Source organism: Quercus lobata, chromosome 8 (assembly GCF_001633185.2).
Source record: "Quercus lobata isolate SW786 chromosome 8, ValleyOak3.0 Primary Assembly, whole genome shotgun sequence".
NCBI classification, from domain to species: domain Eukaryota; kingdom Viridiplantae; phylum Streptophyta; class Magnoliopsida; order Fagales; family Fagaceae; genus Quercus; species Quercus lobata.
Window position 1 is genome coordinate 15,033,903 of NC_044911.1, and position 19,101 is coordinate 15,053,003.

At 34.9% G+C, this 19,101-nt stretch overlaps 1 protein-coding gene across 1 annotated transcript; it reads right to left on the reverse strand.

The window, feature by feature from the left end:
• Positions 1-240: 240 nt before the first annotated feature.
• On the reverse strand, positions 241-7,350 carry LOC115955661 (G-type lectin S-receptor-like serine/threonine-protein kinase At4g27290). The gene is made up of 7 exons (XM_031073889.1): positions 5,916-7,350; positions 5,617-5,727; positions 1,823-1,980; positions 1,513-1,723; positions 939-1,176; positions 711-861; positions 241-632 (listed from the first exon to the last, which is right to left on the reverse strand). Exons 1-7 carry the CDS (start codon positions 7,189-7,191, stop codon positions 339-341), a joined length of 2,439 nt encoding a protein of 812 aa, XP_030929749.1. The 5' UTR covers positions 7,192-7,350; the 3' UTR covers positions 241-338.
• Between the last annotated feature and the right edge of the window lie 11,751 nt (positions 7,351-19,101).

A 19,101-nucleotide genomic window follows, 5' to 3' on the forward strand; every position in this document is an offset into this window, starting at 1 on the left:
ATATCTCATAAACAACATAAAGCAATAAGCAAACAACAAATTTCATCTTGATTGCTAGCTTACAAGCCAATAAATGACTTGTTGGTTTTAGATAACTATTTCAAGGTGAGAAATTTTCGAATGAGAACTTGAAGTCTCATTAGAACTACTTTTTTCCGTTATTAAGAAACTGGTTAAATAGATTATAAGTAGCCTCAAACTTTTTAGTTATTGAAGAAGCCATTTCAAATAAGACTGATGTTACAAACTTAGGAAATAAAACTATGTTTAACTTACAAAATGTACAATAGAAATATCAATTATTAGATATGCAATAATAAAATTAATATGACGTTTGGCTATCGAGCCTCTAACAGTGTAACAGTAATTTCATTGGTTGAGGATGATTGGTTCTTGCTCGATGAAGATGATTTTTTTCCTACAAAAGAAGCAGGCTCTTTAGGTTCAGGTAATGAACTCTCACCATGCAACATCATAACCACAGATGACATGTTAGGCCGATCCTCAAGATGTTGTTGCAAACATAAGAAACTAATCCGCATGCAACGTACAATCTCCAATAAGACGCAAGAGTCCTCTAAGCAAGTATCAATAAGTTCTAAAGGCTTGCCTTCTTTCCATAATTTCCATGCCTAAAACATTTATAAATTTCCTATCATTATTCATATCATTATCTATGAAATGGAAAGTCAACTGTTTTGATAACTCACATTTCCAACAAGGTTTTGACCATGGCTTGGATGGAAAGATCCTCGATTTTTCTTTCCACTTAATATCTCCAACAACAATATTCCAAAGCTAAATACATCAGATTTTACTGAAAATAGACCATCAATGGCATATTCAGGTGCCATATAACCACTGCAAAACATCATTAAGAATGAAACACTTTGATTATGAAAAAAAAGTTGATAATAGAGCATGTTAAGAATACTCACTAGGTTCCAACTACTCTATTTGTATTTCCTTCAGTTTGATCTCCACCAAAGATTCTAGCTAAACCGAAGTCAGAAATTTTTGGATTCATATTACTATCAAGTAAAACATTACTTGCTTTGAGATCTCTGTGTATGATCCTCAGTCTAGAATCTTCATGAAGATAGACAAGCCCCCGCGCAATCCCACAAATAATGTTGAAGCGCATAGACCAACCCAAAACTCCAGCTCTTGTTTGATCTGGCAAGTTTCTCATTCTTGTTTATACTAATTCCAACTTAAACAATAAAACAAGAAATTGGAATTTATTTAAATAAGAATAAAAAATGAACAAATTTTTCCTCCAAACTGGGTTAGGAAAATGTCCTCCACATGCATTATTTTGCATAATTCATTAAATAATTTGAACAAGATATATGACAATTAAGTAGATTATGTGACAAAAAGTACACAAGGGTAGATTTTAAAGTTTCCATGTAGTGGATATTTTCTCTAAATTGGTTTGGAGAAACTTTGTCCTAAAAAACAATACATGAAATTTGGCAAAGAATTATTAAGTTCTTGAGAAGTTCAAACCAAAAATGAAGGAGTCTAAGCTTCCATTGGGCATGTATTCATAGATTAGGATTGTCTCATGTCCTTCGATGCAATAGCCTAAAAGCCTAACAAGATTACGGTGCTGCAATTTGGCAATCAACGTAACTTCATTTTTAAACTCATTCAATCCTTGTATAGAACTTTGTGAAAGCCTTTTCACAGCAATTTCCTGTCCATCTGTAAGCGTACCCTGGAAATTCTCATTTATTAGTATATTTTATTGATATTGAATATGATGAGAGCTGCGTTTTCTATGATCTGGTCTGTATAAATCCTCTTGTGAGTTTACCTTGTATACGAGTCCAAAACCCCCTTCACCGAGCTTGTTATTGATTGAAAAGTTGTTAGTGGCAGTGGCTATGGTAGCTAGGCTGAAGAATGGAACCTCTAAGTCTTCACTTTGGCCTTCAATGTTCTGGTCTATCATAACATTGTTCTCCATTTTATCTGATAAGAGCAAGATGGTCTATACATTATTAAAAGAAACTAAAATATGTCAACTATTAAATTCGGTTTAGTCCTATGAGAAATTATTATATAGCAAAATTATTATTTAATTTCAAATTAAATCAATTATATGATCCAAAATTTCAATATTGTGTTCCAACAAACAACAAGTCGCCAAGCCTTGTTGTAGAATAATAAAAATGATAAAAGCATGAGACACACGATATACTAATAATGTGGAAAAACGAAGGAGAAGTCACAAAAAGGGTAAAGCACTACAAGAATAACTTTTACTAAGGGTAATCTATTCTAACTAAGAAAATTAATTACCAGAGGAGTTTTACAATTTGTTATACTTATACTATATAGTTTTAGGAGATAACCCACTCTTATGACCACAAATAGTTTGGAACTTTTAACTTATTCTTCTATGTATCCCTTCATAAATGACACATCTGCATGAACAAACTAGAAACTTTGGCACACTCTAAGGTGCTTCCTTAAAGATTTGATCTAAAGTGAACTAACTGGAAGAGAGACTCTTGAGATTTCAAACTTTGGATCACAAGCTTTTTATAGAACTAAAGGATTTTCTCATGAAAGCTCATGGGATGAAAGACATGAGTTTTTTCTCTAACAGTGTGTTTAGTTGGGTGAAAACAGGGAGAATGGAAAATGGGGGAGAAAAAAATATGAGAAAAAATGGGTTTTTGGTTTGTTTGGTTAGGGTGAAAAATTGAAGAGATTTTGGTGGAGGTATTTTCTCCTTGGGACCACCAGAATCTTTTCTCCCAAATTTTGGGTGATTTTAGGAGAGAAAATGGAGAGGAGAGTGGTAGATAAGAAAATACTAAATCTGCCCTCTCTCCATTGTGGTTGTGTGCTTAACGTTGTTCTTATTCTTGTTCCTTTTTTTCTTTTTCTTTTCAAGTGCTTTTTCTCTTTTAATCAAATTGTTGATTTCCCCTTTTCTTTTTTGAATCAATGGTGGTTATTTTTTTCTTTTAACCAAATGGTGGGTTTCACCTCTAATCGTTCATATATATATATATTGGAAAATTTAGACATCGGTTGATAGAATTAACAAGTTTTAAATCCAAACAAACACCAATAGTAAGTCAAAAACATGCACAACAGAATAGTAAATAAGACAAGATATGATAACCCAAGAAAACCAATAAAACAAACTAGTTTCACAGTAAAAAACCTGGGGGGAAACCTTTTCAAGAAGCAATTCACTATAATAAAGAGAAGTTTTAAGATCTAGTACAAAACCTTTATTCCTAGACTCTACAAACCAGTAGATGAACTTACAGTAGAAACTTTCTGCCACTTCAGAACCTCTGAACTCTACAATATATGAATGCTCCACCCACAATCACAATTGGAATCTCCAACTAACTTTAAGAACCTTTTGAAGGTTTTCTTCACAGTAGCAAGTATGTGGTGGTTGCTATGACTTTAGCTTCTTCACAAACGGAATCTTCAGATCTACTTTGAAACTCTCTGGTTTAGTGAAATAGAGAAAACTTGGTTACAAAAACCTAGCCACATAAACAAAGTCTCTCTCTCTCTCTCTCTCTCTCTCTCTCTCTCTAAAAAGCCTTCTAATATATGGCTTTTGATGTCCTTTAAATACCGGTTCAAACGGATCTCAATTCGGGCTTCAAATGAATAAGTTAAAGTCTTTTTCGGGTTGCTGATTTTTGCTAATCTGCGACGCTTGAAGTATTGAGGAGGTATCAAGATTGCTATCTAGGAGGCAGTAGGTTTTGAGCTTCTATCGAGTCATATCTAGGTATTATCGAGATTAAGATTACTATCGAGAGGTATCAAGACTATCGAGGTACATGCTGAAAATGTGTTTTTCTTGAGCTTTTCCTAAGCAAACTTTGTGTCTTCAACTTGGTTTTTAATTACAACTTTAAGACACATCAAAACTCAATAAAAGACACGTAATTTGGCATGGTTTGACAATACCAAAATATATGACCCTAGCAATATATATATATATATATATATATTATAACAAAGAAAAAAATATAATATGAACTGTGTTAATTTTTAAATTTTAATTGATAATAAGTAATTTTTTTTAATGATTATAAAGAAATTATTTCTTATATTACGTACTAGGGGTATGGGAGAAAATGTATACACACTACATTTTCTGTACTCTCATTTTTCTTCTCAACAAAATAAATGAGTTTTCTGTCACGTCACTTTTCCATCCCAAAACCAAACAACATGAGAGAAAATTAAAATATCTTCTATCTTCCAACTTTTCCATCCCTTCCTCATTTTCTATCCCCTAATGAAACAAAACCTAAAAATGCTGATAACTTCCTACTTCTCTAAAAGTGCTTACTTTTTGCCACTCTAACATCAGACTCATTTTAGTAGGTGTTTACATGTAGGTTTAAAATTCTAATCTTAACAGGATTCAGATTATGTTTTTGCGATTCTCACTCGAGTGAGCCTCAAGCTAAAGTTAGGCAAGGCCTTGCTTAAGCAAGCTTTAATGAACCGCATGAGCCTGTATGTATTTAACTGCTTGAGCTGGCCTTGTTTACTACTTAAGTGAGTACATAAATTAACCCCCTTTTTTTCCCATCAAATAAATTACATATAAAAATTTACTTAACACCCATATTCTTCTTGTTAAATATTAGCATTGAAGTGTACATCATGTTGAATATGCTAGAGTAGATGAGAAAGAGGAGACACAGAATAGTAATATGAGAATACGAGAGTTACGTGATTCAACCTTGTCATCCTACGTCTACGGAGGAAACCCTTAAGGGTTACATCTTTATTGTACGTAAGAGTGTAGTACAAAACTTATGTTATAATGAACCATAATATTAGTATATAAAGGAGACTAAATCCTAAACTACTGGCAAGTAGGAGAATTGTCTTGCACACAAAGTAGATGGGTTGATCCTATTACATTGGGCTAATATGTCTAATATATCTCTAACATTGTATATCCTTTAAATTTCTCTTTTAAATTAGAATAAACCACAATTGTACATGCCTCATTACGTTAACAAAAGTAAGCTCCCTTCCAATGTTTTACTTTTCATACTGTTATTGTCTATGGGCTTTAGGCTCTCTTTATTTAATTGTATAGCACACATACTTGTACTACACACTCTGCCTCTTATATAAAGACACTCTTGTATGTTTTATTACTTGAAAAATACAATACACTCATTCAATATTTCTAACACACACAATTAGTTAATTTTAACAACGAATTTATATTCTTTGCCTTGAATATGCTTGTTTTATGTTCTCGAATCAGATAAGCTTACCGAATGTAACTTGGTCCTTCGAGGATAGAATGAGAGCTATGCAAAATTTTCATGGAATAAACACACTTGCTATAAGTACTACAAGTATTTCAAGTTTGCTCACAATCGTGGTCTAGTGACATTGTTTAATTGACTTGCGTAATTCTTTCAATTGGCTTATGCAAATTTTCTTCCTTAAGCATGATTTTATATTAAGATCAAAATGGCTATATATCACAACTTTTATTGTTCAACATCTTACTAGCTGCTTTGCACGATTCTAGAAGTTAAATTACACAATCTTCGATATCTTTTCCGGAGTAAGAGAAAGTAATATTACCTCGCAAGCTTGTCATTTTGCAAAGGCAGTAAAGAATCCAGAGCACCCCAAAAACAGAGGCAATGGCAACCACAACTATTACTATCACCTTCATCTTCTGCTTGCCTTTAACTACGTCATGGTTGAATTTGCAATAAAACAGATGGAAACAAAGATCTTAGTTTGGATTGCACATCAAAATACGAATAAGTTGTACTACAGAGGATTTGATGGCACATCGATCAATATACGAATGGTTGGATTCGCAACAGAAAAGCAAAAATATTTTAGGTACAGCAATGAAGACTATAGGCCCTTACCTTGCTGTGAAGCTGGCATTCGAATATATACATCCTGCCAATTAGCTGCAGTCGGTTTAATATCAATTAGATCCCCATACCAGAGGACGCAGCCACTTCCTCCATCTCTGATATCTGAGTTTGAGTAAGCCATGCAGGAACAGTTGTTCAAGCATTTGACTCTGCATTCCTCAAGATTCATACTTTGGTTCACCCAAGAATACGTGGTATCTGGCAATTTGTACCCAACAAATTTATCAAACCCAATTTTTTCTTTATCCTGGCAGCTCAATTGCGTACTGCGTACACATCCCTTAGACCACTCCTCTGGATTCCATGTTTCCGTTGACTTAGGCTTGAATCCTTGTATACATTGACACCTAGGTGACTCACCAATGATACAATTTCCATAAACACCACATAAATTATAAGTGTCACATTCGTCTCTTGGAAAATGATGGTACAGGCTCCATTTTCCATCAACCAATATGTAGCGCTCATACCGAGTTTGGTTCAAAACTGCTCTTGATATTACAGAATGCTGAATCATGTCGAATATGAAGTATACCTCGTCCTTGTTGGAGACAAAACTGAAGCTGTAAACAGGGGTGGCCCTTATCTCTGGTGCACCACTGAAACCAAGGCCATTCCATGGGCCAGTCCGGAAGTACATCTTGGAGCCTTTCTTCATGACAATCTCAGGGTAATTATGAAGTTCAATCCCCCAACTCAGTTCTCCTGGAGAGGGGTCATCTGGACTCTTCCATGCAGTTAGGCGCCTTTCAAGACCAGTCCTTAAGTCCCATCCAAGCTTCATCCCTGGTAGCCACGTATCAGAAGGATAGTCATAGCTTTGCCACAAATAATTTTCTGGGTTTTCATCATTATCTTTCCTTAATACTAGATTTCCTGAATCTAAAAGCTGTACTATTGAATTCCCCGCCTCTTTTGTTGAATTTGCTGACCAAGCAACAGTCGAATTTTGGTTGAGAAGAACAAGACTACCTGAACTGTTTACCATCAACACGCCAGACGAGTTTGTGATTGGATTGCGCCGGTTTGCTACCCAAACAACCGTTTTAATTGAGATATTGGTGTACCATATTCCCAAGTAACGGTTAGTGGAATCACCTGGACTGAAGAACCCCAGAACAAAGCCTCCATCTTTAGAAACCAAGGTTGTGCCCTCAATATCACTTAGGGTTTGGGATTGAGTAATGTTGTCAGCGGCATGTGAGAATAAAAAGTAGAAAAGAAAGAAACTGGAACTCAAAATCACAAAAGCAGAGATGTCCATTGCTTTCTGTTCTTTGAGCTAGTAGCCAATAAGTTAAAGTGAGACCCATTATGATGAGCAAAGACTATAACATAGAAAGTCATGCATTGACTCAAGCAAGTCGCTACTCTTTGAAATTTCTAAAATTTGTTGTGAACAAGAATTTCCACATTACTCACTTTCGTAGATGTCACCTTTTTTGTAGTTTGTCACTAGGATGTGACAGAAAGGCCGGCAAAGAAATGGAATGGTGAGCACTGATGTCCGTTGCTTTCTGTTCTTTGAGCTAGCAGCCAATAAGTTAAAGTGAGACCCATTATGATGAGCAAAGACTATAACATAGAAAGTCATGCATTGACGGTTGAGACTGAGGCAGTTGAACAATAACTTAAGGAAAACGGCAGAGCAAAGAAACAAATAAAAGTTGAACAATAACTTAAGGAAAACGGCAGAGCAAAGAAACAAATAAAAGGCAAAACGACAATAGAAAGATTGAAGACACAGACATATTGTTTAATGAAAGCACGTGCAGATCATGTGAGTGAAGCAAGTCAGAATCAGTTATAGCAAGACCAGGTGTCAAGCATCCAATGGTGCAGTTGTAAATCCGTTAGATTAGGGAGTTAGTTGGTTCTGTTTTAAGCTTTCCCGCCTCTGTTAGTGTAAGGAAACAGAGCTTAATTATTTGTACACTTATCATTCTTCAATTTTATCAATGAGAATTTTCTTTCTCTTCCAGAAGTTTAGTTCTTGGTTTCCAGAAACTTCATTCTTTTACATTGACTCAAGCAAGTCGCTACTCTTTGAGAGAAAATAAACTACACATGTGAGAAAAATGTGAAACACATACATCATCATCATACGTATAGAAATAAGTAGTACAATGTATGTAAAAGGTCACAGGACCAAGGTACATGTAATGAGAACTATACAACAAAAACCTCACTATATATCTCAAAACACTCTCCCCCTATCACTATATTAACTCTCCCCTTAACATCATGACTATTCTTATAATCAAAACTACTCCCCTTTTTATCACGAGTGACAAAGGGTGGATGACTGAGAAACAGACATCTCATCATGGGTAGAGCCACAAACATCATCACTCTCATCATCTCCGCCAGCAAAAGACTCCTCAGCAAGCTCGGGTGAGGAAGAGGGAGCAAAACTGCTAAGACGAGATTGTCGGCGAGTGATGCGACCAATCCTAGTGTTCATCTGACACATCTCATCAAAAAGATGGTCAAGACTACTACCAAAATCAGCATGCATGAGCTGAAGTTGATCCATAATGGCAACGAGAGTGACCTGTACTCTAGAAAAAGAAGATGGAGTAGATGAGGAAGGGGGTTGAGGGGCAAAGATAGCGTCCTCAGTAGCATGAAAAGTAGCCTCCTCCTGTTGAGCGTGGGCGGACTTATCATGAGGCCGCTTGGCCTTAGCAGCCAGCTATGCATCACTTCTCCTAATAAACTCCTAACTAACAGCACACATGATAGAGAAGAGAGAGGCAGAAGGAATAAGGATGTGCATGTGTGTGAGGATGCATGTGATAGCTGAAGGAAAAATTAGCTTATCACGTGTAGCTATGTCCTGATGGATATCTATCATAGATACTATCAAATGTGAAGGAAAGTATATAGAGAGACCCTCCAAGAGAGAGAAAAGAAAGCGAGCACGAGGCTCAATAATAGTGTTATAGTGAGACCGTGGAGTGAGAACAAAGGTCATCACCATATTAAGGATCCTTGGACCCTTAGCAAAGTTAGTGGTGGTGAAATTTAGAAGATCACCCCACAACATGGCCTTTTAACAGAAATGTGTGTCCAACTCGTCTCAAGAGATAGAGCGAAGACGAGGATGACTAGGATAGTTTGGATGAGCTACCCTAGGAACGTGTAGTATTTCAAAAATAAGTTCCTATGTAACTACAATACGTGTTCCTCTGAATACCGTAGTAAACTGAGGAACAAAGGTATCGATAGCATATATGTTGGAGTAGAACTTCTATATAAACACGCTGGGACACCTTGAGGGTTTCTCACATAGAGATTCCCAACCTTGAGAGCTAAACGCATTGGGTAGAGGAGTGTTTTAAAAATGAAAAAGAATGACATGACGTTTTGAGTGAATCATCCTGTCACAGAAGTTCCCATCAAAATCCTTTTGGGATTTGAATCATAGAACCTGACTCGATTGGCAATAAAAGGAAGAGAATAAGAAGATGAAGAATCACGACGAGATATCGGGTTCTTCGAGGAATAGACTTCGTAGGTGCCATATCAAAGAGACTACAGGAGAGAGCAACAAGAAAGAAACATAGTAGAAGAGATGCCTAGGAATGGAAAAAGAAAAGAAGAACAATGCATGGGAATGCATGAACATGTTACGTGTAAAAGAAATTGCATCATGGGTAAGAACCCAATCCAAATTACAGCACTCACAATTTTTTAATCAAGCACACAATCTATAATGCATGAAAACATGATTATAATGCTAGAGAATGCAATGTATGTTCATCTGAGATCAACTCAACAAAACCTAACCCAAAATTTTAGCATAACCACAAAATTTTTTTTCCCAAAACCTAAAAACTAGGTCTAAAAAGCATGAAATGTATGAAGAATGAGAAAAAGAAGATATTGAGACCACTTACCAAAGGACTGAGGCTTGGAAGAGGTCGAAATCTTGATGAGAAGAAGGATTTTTGAGAAAGGAGGGTGTTTGGGTCGAGAAAGAAGAGAGACAGATTTTAATATTTGAGTGAGAAATGAACCGAGTCGAACCTCAAATATATATATATATATATATATATATATAATCAGGCATCTCGATAGATCGAGAACAAGATCTTGATAGATTGAAAGGTATCGAGGAGGTATCAACAGCCAAAAACTTTGATCGATCGAGGAGGTGTTGAGATATCTATCGAGCAAACAAAGAGTTCAGAAATATGGCTCGATGGATCGGGCTATCTATCGAGAGGTATCGAGAAAAACCCAAAAAAATTCGATAGAAAAGTCTTGTGTCGAGAGGTATCGAGTTGCTATCGAGCTTGTGTCGAGCAAACAGAGACAAGGTTTTTCAAGGAAGGAAAAACACATGTGATGAAAGCACATAAGATAGACAACAAACCAACCATCAAAGAAGCATGTTAGGCACTCAAATCCATCAACAACTCCAGATGTAAAGTTTTTCTAGATCAAAACACATACTAAGCAAGTCTAACCAATTTTATTTTCAAAAACAAGTAAAGACAGTTTAATAAGCTTATACTATTACATGTATTCCTTGTGGTGGCCAAATCACATTGTACCTATACAATATTTCAAAAGTAGTAAAGAGTATACGTGTTGTGTGTGAAACTTTTGCAAGAAAGCATAAGTGTCTCATCATATGAAGATAAGGATATAAGAGAATCAAATACATCCACACACAATCATAATTGTTCAATGGGGACCATCACCTTTGAGGTACATCATATAACTCTCACATCTCCTAGAAACACGCTTGCAACCATATTTAAAAACATTTTCATTCTTTTTACTTTTCATGATCTTTGCATATTTTTCTTTAAAGCATATAGTGGCATATCATGCATGGTCATAATGAGAGACAAACTTTTGCAAGAAAGTAGTAAAGAGTAAACGTGTTGTGTGTGAAACTATTGCAAGAAAGCATAAGTGTCTCATCATATGAAGATAATGATATAATAAAATCAAATACATCCACACACAATCATAATTGTTCGATGGGGACCATCACCTTTGAGGTACATCATATAACTCTCACATCTCCTAGAAACACGCTTGCAACCATATTTAAAAACATTTTCATTCTTTTTACTTTTCATGATCTTTGCATATTTTTCTTTAAAGCATATAGTGGCATATCATGCATGGTCATAATGAGAGACAAACTTTTGCAAGAAAGTAGTAAAGAGTATACGTGTTATGTGTGAAACTATTGCAAGAAAGCATAAGTGTCTCATCATATGAAGATAATGATATAAGAAAATCAAATACATCCACACACAATCATAATTGTTCGATGGGGACCATCACCTTTGAGGTACATCATATAACTCTCACATCTCCTAGAAACACGCTTGCAACCATATTTAAAAATATTTTGATTCTTTTTACTTTTCATGATCTTTGCATATTTTTCTTTAAAGCAAATAGTGGCATATCATGCATGGTCATAATGAGAGAGTAAAGAAATATCCACTTATGTAAGCCAAATATCCTTTTCTTACTGTATAAGTGCTACACCTTACTGAGCATGACTTTTAGGAATTGCACACAGATGTTTTACGATCGATGAGTTTTAGTGATGAAATGGTTATTTATGCCTTTCTCTTAGGATTTTTTAGTCCTTCTTGTCAAAAAGAGTGATAAAGATATGAATGATAAAAGTTTAACCAAATCATATCGAGCCACAAAGCTCGCATTGCTTTGTTATGCATGAAGATGCTTATCTAGGCTACAAGAGATACAAAGTTGAGAAACTTTGTTTCAAAGCCCATCCAAGGTACACAAGTGCTAGTATACACAAACACGCTGTTTTTGTATTTTTCAAATTTTTTCTCTTTTTTTTATTTATTTATTGAAAAAAAAAAAAAAAAACCAAAAACCAAAAAAAAAAAACCAAAAAAACAAAAACAAAAACAAAAACAAAACAAACACATAACCAAACATATTAAAAGGGCAATAAAGACTAGACTGACTTAAATACAACCAACCAAACACACAAGAGATGCAAGAACATAGATGAAATCACTTGAAGAAATCTTTTTCCTTCCAAACAGGAGACTTGGAGGGAGATGAAACTTTCTTGTTCTGAGACCTCTAATGAGATGAATATGAAGGAGGATTAAATCAATTGAAGTTTGTCAAGAACAACACAGCCTTTAAGAATTCCCCAATAGGAACCAAAGAGTTTTGAAGTTGATTTTGGCCTCCAAAAGGTAACACACTATTGCTTTGTTGAGTAGCAAGCCAATTATAACAATTTGGACGAGTGTGTCCCGATGCTTCATAGTGATGACAGAAGTGAGGTTTTTTAGGTGGAGACTTCTTATTAATGGAGCAATGATTGTTCTGCTTAGTTTCTTTAACAACCTTAGGTGGTACTCCCAGAATGGATTTACCCTTATCATGCTTAGACTCACTCACATTTTCAATTTTGGGCTCAATTATTGCAAGTTTAACATTAGAAGCAAGAGAAACAAACACAACATTATTCAAGGCACTAGAGGAAGTACTACAGGAAGAGAGTGAGTGATCATACCTGAGACCAATTTATCAGATGCAGCCTTTTGGAAATTTAGCATTTCATCTAGCTTAGCACTTGAAGTTCTTTCTAATTGAGCTCTCATCTGAAATAGCTCAACATCTAGTTTCTTAGTCTTCTCAGCCAAGAAGTTGTTTTCAAACCGCAATGCTTCGATGGTTTGATTTGCTTCATCAATTTTAGTGGAGAGTTTTTCTCATTCCAACTCCATTTCACTCAACTTCCTTGTGGCTAGCCTATAAAGCTTTTCAAGCATCTTAGAACTCTTGTACAACTTTGAGTAGGCAATATGGATATCATCTTTTTCATCCATATCTTCAAATTTGGACTCTATCAGTTCCTCTTCCTCATCAACTAGCTCTGTGAACTCCTTGAATAAATCAACAGTAGTTGTGAAGGCACTGACTATGCCTTCTTGATCACTATCCTCTGAGTTTGCTTCTAGTTTAGTGTCACTCAAGGTGGCAGCTAGGGCTTTGCTCTTGCCAATTGACTTGAGATAGGTAGGACATTCTTACTTCATATGTCCGTACCCTTGACACCCATAGCATTTTGGACTAGTTGGAATGTTGCTGCTTTGTCCACCTTCTTTGGATTCTTTCTTGAATTTATCTTGAGATTTAAATTGAGAAAATCCAGACTATTTGTGATCCTTGTCATTCACCTTGACATTTGCATTCTTGATGAAATTCTTGAATTTTCTGGTATTGTAAGATTTGAACTTTGAGTTCTCATTCTCAAACGAGTCATCTTTTTCATCATTCTTAGCTTTTAGAGTCATTTTCTTGCTCTTGCTTCCTTTGCCAATCCTCATTAAACCTAATTCGTAGCTTTGCAAATTTCCAATCAATTCCATCAAAGGAATAGAGTCAATGTCCTTTGATTATTCAATGACAATGATATTAGCATGAAATCGCTCTGGGAGAGATCTGAGGATTTTCCTCACAATTTTAGGCTTCAGAATCTTTTCACCTAAGTTAAAGGTAGAATTCACTATGTCCTTGAGTTTGGCATAGAATTCATCGAACATCTCATCTTCATCCATCATAGTTTCTTCAAAGCTTGTGGTAAGCCTTTGAAGCTTGGAGTCTTTCACAGCTTTGGTACTTTCATAAGTGTTTTAAAGGATTGTCCATGCTTCATTGGCACTCTTAGTGTATGAGTTCTTCTTAAACTCCTCGTTAGTCACAACACTAAACAAGACATTCAACACTCTACTGTTGAAATTTGTAGCTTTGATCTTGTCATCATCCCAAGATGCTGGCAAATCAGTAGGTTTGGTCCATCTAACCTTGGCAGCCAACCAGACCTTTTCATCTAAAGACTGCAAAATAGCTCTCATGTGTACTTTCTAGTATACATAGTTAGTACCATAAAAAAGAGGAAGCATAATCAATGATTGTCCACAATCCATAACAACAGGGGTCAATGGATTACACATCAAAGATTAAAACCTAATCAGAGTGTGCTCGCTCTGATACCACTTGTTGGGTTAAGATAGCTTGATCCTGGTTAATTAATTCAATTACCCAAGTTGATTAATTAGGTCAAATTATATGCAAACCATGGAGGAACCAACAAATCACCAAATAACTAATATGCAGCGGAAAATAAATTGACACGGTGATTTATTGACAAATGGGGAAAACCTTTCGCAAGGCAAAAATCTCACTAGGTGAATTTAAGGTCACCACTCCTAAGAAGCCACTAATCAATAATCAAGCGGTTACAAGTATGAGGAATCTTACCACTACCCTGGCCTATCCCAAAATACCAACCAACAATTGAACCTTTGCTCTAATACCTAATTGGACTTGATCTTGTAGTAGCCTTTTTTCCTTTGTTGCACAAATCTCCAATCTGTAACTAACTCCTTTGCATGGATCCCAATACGTAACTAACTCCAGTAACTTGAATGATTGTTGTTGGCTGCAAAGTTCTTCACTTCATAAACAATGAAGATCAAGAAGCACTTGGTTACAAAATCCTATGGCGCACAAAAGCAGTAGCTTCACACAGAGTATATGAGTTCTAGGTCTCTGTATCCGTGTATGATGGTTTTTAAAATTTGCCATATATATGACTAGGGTTGTGAGAAAGAAAATCCTAATAAAATAAGACAACGTGGGCCAAATTTCAGATATGGCAATTCTGAAATTGTAATTCTTAATAGATTGAACTTGTGTTGCGCTTGTGTTGAGCTTCTTCATTTAACCTAGATAGCAGTATTTGTCGAGCTTCTATCAAGACTTAATGAAACAGCTTTTCTTCACTTTTTTCTTGGATCAATCTTCATGACTTTAAAGATACCACTTGATATATTTGATCAACATACTTCTTGATATATTAAACCCATCTTAGACCTACTTAATTACAAGTAAAGTGCGTTTTGTCAAAGTATAAGTCAATTACATAGAAAATATGACCCTAACACTGAGCATTAGGATTTGGAATTCTACAAAGGAATGAAAAGAATTCACTAATAATCTTTGATTGAAATGGGTCAGGAATTGTGTCTTATCCCATATTCAAATGGGAGCTAGATTTTTGTCATTTTTTGTAGTTTGATGACTTGATCCAGACCTATAGACAACTGAGAGACTTGGGATGAAAGAGAAATGTACATCTACTAACTATATAAAGAGACAAATGACTCTTTCTACGGTAAATTTGTTTTAGTCCATTAGTGAGCAAAACTCACCGTTTTGTATTTTTTTTTTTCGGTCACGCCATTTCAGTTTGTGCTTTGTTTTTTATTTTCTTCTTTTAAATATTTATATGAGTTGGCATATATATTGTTATACTGACACAACAAATTTCATAATATTTTCATAATTATTGAGGTGTCAATTTCTTATAGGTTGAAATAAAATAATAAAATATGAAATTGTGACTAATTACAACTGAAAATAAATGGTTTGCAAAAGTGTTGTAACACTTGTTGTTATCACAAATAATTTCACAATTTGTGAGATCTCAATTTCTTATAGATCAAATAAAAAAATGCTAAGTCCACAACATTTTCACATTAATTTCACAACAAATCATAAGTGGTAAGCTACTATTGATGGATAGAAAAGTAATAATCAGTCGTGGGTCCATTTTAAAATCTGTATAAAACTTGTCATCTAGAATTTGCTATGATGAAAATAGTATTTCTATAAAATAAATAATAAAAAATTAGACTGAAACTTACCTCGGCTAAAAATAAAGGTATTGTGAAAATATTGTGAGATTTTGTTGTATTCTTAGACTTCTTTTTTGGTTTACTAAAATTTGATGAGCCAAAATTCGCTATTTCACAAACAATTTTCTTCTATTGGTTTTCTATTTGTTGTTTTTTTAGTGCATAGCTTAAAGTGGTTGTCCCAATTAAAAACCAATAACAATTTATCACTTAAGATTTGTTGTAAAAATGTTGTGCATGTAACATTACTCAAAAATAAAATAATAAAATTTCATACCATGGCCCACCATAGCAAAAAAAAAGATATTGAGAAAATATCATGACATTTATTGTGTTCTTGACTTTTTTTTTTAGCTAATTTGTTGAGCCATTATTCATTGTTTTACAGACAATTTTCTTGGGCTGACTTTAAAAAAAAAAAAAAAAAAAAAAAAAAAAAAAAAAAACATTTTTTTAAGTAAAAAAACATATAGTTTTACCAACCAAAAAAAAAAAACAAAAAATCAAAACAAAACAAAAGGAAAAAAAGGTACTTTTCCCGAGGTATTGTGCATATCAGATTCCTTCAGCCATTCAAAATAGTAAGTTAGGCACGTTTTCAAACAATTAAGAAAACTAACATCTCGAGTTTTTGAAACTCGAGATTCAACTTAAAAATCGACTCTTATACACTCGCTTTCCATTTGTTCTGCACTGCTGAGGTGGCAAAATTTGCCACGCGGATCTCGAGTCTTTAAGACTCGAGTTTTTCCTGGCACAAACTCGAGTCTATAAGACTCGAGATTCAATTAGAGGAAAAAATAATTTCAACAGATCTCGAGTCTTATAGACTCGAGTTTTTGCTGGCACAAAACGAGTCTTTAAGACTCGAGATTTACTTATCCAAACGGTGTTCTAAACTTTGAACAGAACTCGAGTCTATAAGACTCGAGTTCTGGTGGAACTAATTTCACTAGTCCGTTCCGTCCACACTCAAAAACAGATAGCAGTAGTTTTCAGAACGTGTTTCTTGGACTATATTATTCAGTCCACACTCAGTATCTTCAAACTCTCACCCAAAAACAGAGATCCTCAACTCTCACCCATACACTCAGCCTCACTAACTCTCACCCATACACTCAGCCTCACTAACTCTCACTCTCACTCACCACATTGCCTCTCTCACTGCTCTTCCCTCTCAAGAATTTCATATTTCAGGTATGGGTTTTTTGATTTGATTGTTATTGTAGTTGGGTATTAGTTGTGTATGGGTTTTGCCACTAAGAGAACTTCCCAATGACTTTATGGGTTTTCCAATGACTCCATGTATTTTCCTAATATAAGATGTTCTTCTTGTAGTATCCCACTGTTGTTGATTTCAATTCCGTGTTTTTATTGGCTTGCATGTCATTTGAGCTATATATTATTTGTTATATTTTCTTTGATTTATTACTAATTCATGTGATTAATCTTAACCATCTTGATAAAAATATGTTTTTGCATTAGCCATTTTGGTGAAATAAAAAAAATTATGTTCTCATTGACTTTATTCTTTTTGAGGTGTTTCCCTGCATTAATTCTTCTTGATCAAATCTGCCAATTTTAAAGAGAATGAATCTTTCATGAATTAGATTCACCAAATTCTTGTAGGTTAGAAAATTTTATGAAAGATTCATAGCAATGTACGTTTCCCTTGTTATCTGATATGTGGAGTGTTGCTTGATTGTGGAGTCACCACTTTATCTTGAAGGAGCTAGTGGATTGTTTGAATTTATTGTTAAAAGACATAAAATGGGCACATGGTTATAGTAATTGTTGAAGTTACAAAACTTCAAACAATAAATAATGCGTACAAAAGACTAGCAGGACATGAGTATGCAGATATCTCAGGGGATTTAGGTGTGGATGCTGGGATGTAAGTCTTGCTTTGGAGTTGACTGTGTTGTTTGCCATGCCTGGAAATTGTGAGCATCTCAGAATATAGTAAAAAAATAACTTGGACAGGATTATTTGTGTAGTTACTAAGAAGTACTTTAAGGGCTGCCTAATATTTCCTTCATTTTGCTTTCTGACATGGTGCTAGAGACATTAATGTAATTTTAACTGCTTGAGTTGCCCCTTTTCAGTTTTATAAATGGTAAACGTAGCACTAGAACATGACAGTTCCTTTATTTAGGAATTGTCTGCCTCTATACAAGATGCAAACTTAAGAACCATTGATTTTGTTATAGGTAAATCATGTGGACGTTTACATTTTGTTTTTTCCAGTGAAACCTTTAAAGTCCCTAAAACTTTTTATAGTGGTGTAGCAGATTGAGTTTAGATGTGTATAGGTTAATATAGATGTGTATAGGCTAGTACAGGTTAATATAGGTTAGATGTGTATAGATGTGTATAAGTTAGTATAGATTAGTACAGGTTAATATAGATGTGTATGTGTGAACAAAATATTATGGAGCAGAGGTTCTCTTATTCATTTTTGAAGGGGCTTTTGCAATTATTTAGTCCCCCATTATCTTTTGCAATTTTGTATGTGTTAACAAAAATTGCGTTTGCAATTATCTTTTGCTTTACATGTGTTTACCTCTCATACCATGTTGCTGTAATTAGCCTCTTGTATATAGGAAGGATAGATGGATTTGTATATGTTCAATTGTTAAATATAGTCGTAATACACTAAGAAATGGCACGAAAAAATGTTCAGTTTGTATGTATGATGAAAAGCAACTTATAAAAGTTTCTTGGCCGCATTTTTTTATTAGAAAGTTAAAGACCTACTAAAAAGTTTGTTTTAGATCAGGGAACTTGAAAATGTTTGTTAACTAACATAGTAACTTGACTGTAACAGGTTCACAATGCCTGAAATTGATATAATCATATACCACGGTGGTCCGTTGAAGAATGCCAATGCAAACAAGGGATTGCCATTTGAAGGGCCGGGTATAAAGACCTATTATACCCAAATTGATCGTAGGTTGAAGACCCTTGACGAATTGAAGATGATGGTTATGGAAGAGTTGTGTAAGAACCCTGCTGTGCACAACATACACATTACTTATCGCATGCCAAATGAAATCCTGAAGCACCGGATTAATTACAAGTACATGGCGATAGAAGCAGACAAACATGTGAAGATCATGTTTGACAAGTTGGAGAGAATACCTGAAGTAACTAACATTGAGTTGTACATACAGTTGGAGCCACGTGCAGAAGTTGGTATTGAGGAAATCCAACAAACATAAACAAGTTTACAAGTTACAGTTCCAGATGCTCAATACCAGTATTTTACACATGTAGAGCATGCTGATGTTTATGCCGATGATGATGATGATGAGGATGAGGATGAGGATGAGAATGATGATGATTATGATGATGAGGATGAGGATGAGGATGAGGATGATGACTATGTTGATGAAAATATTGTCATTAACGGTGAAGATTTTGGCGATAGAGATGAGATTGAAGAC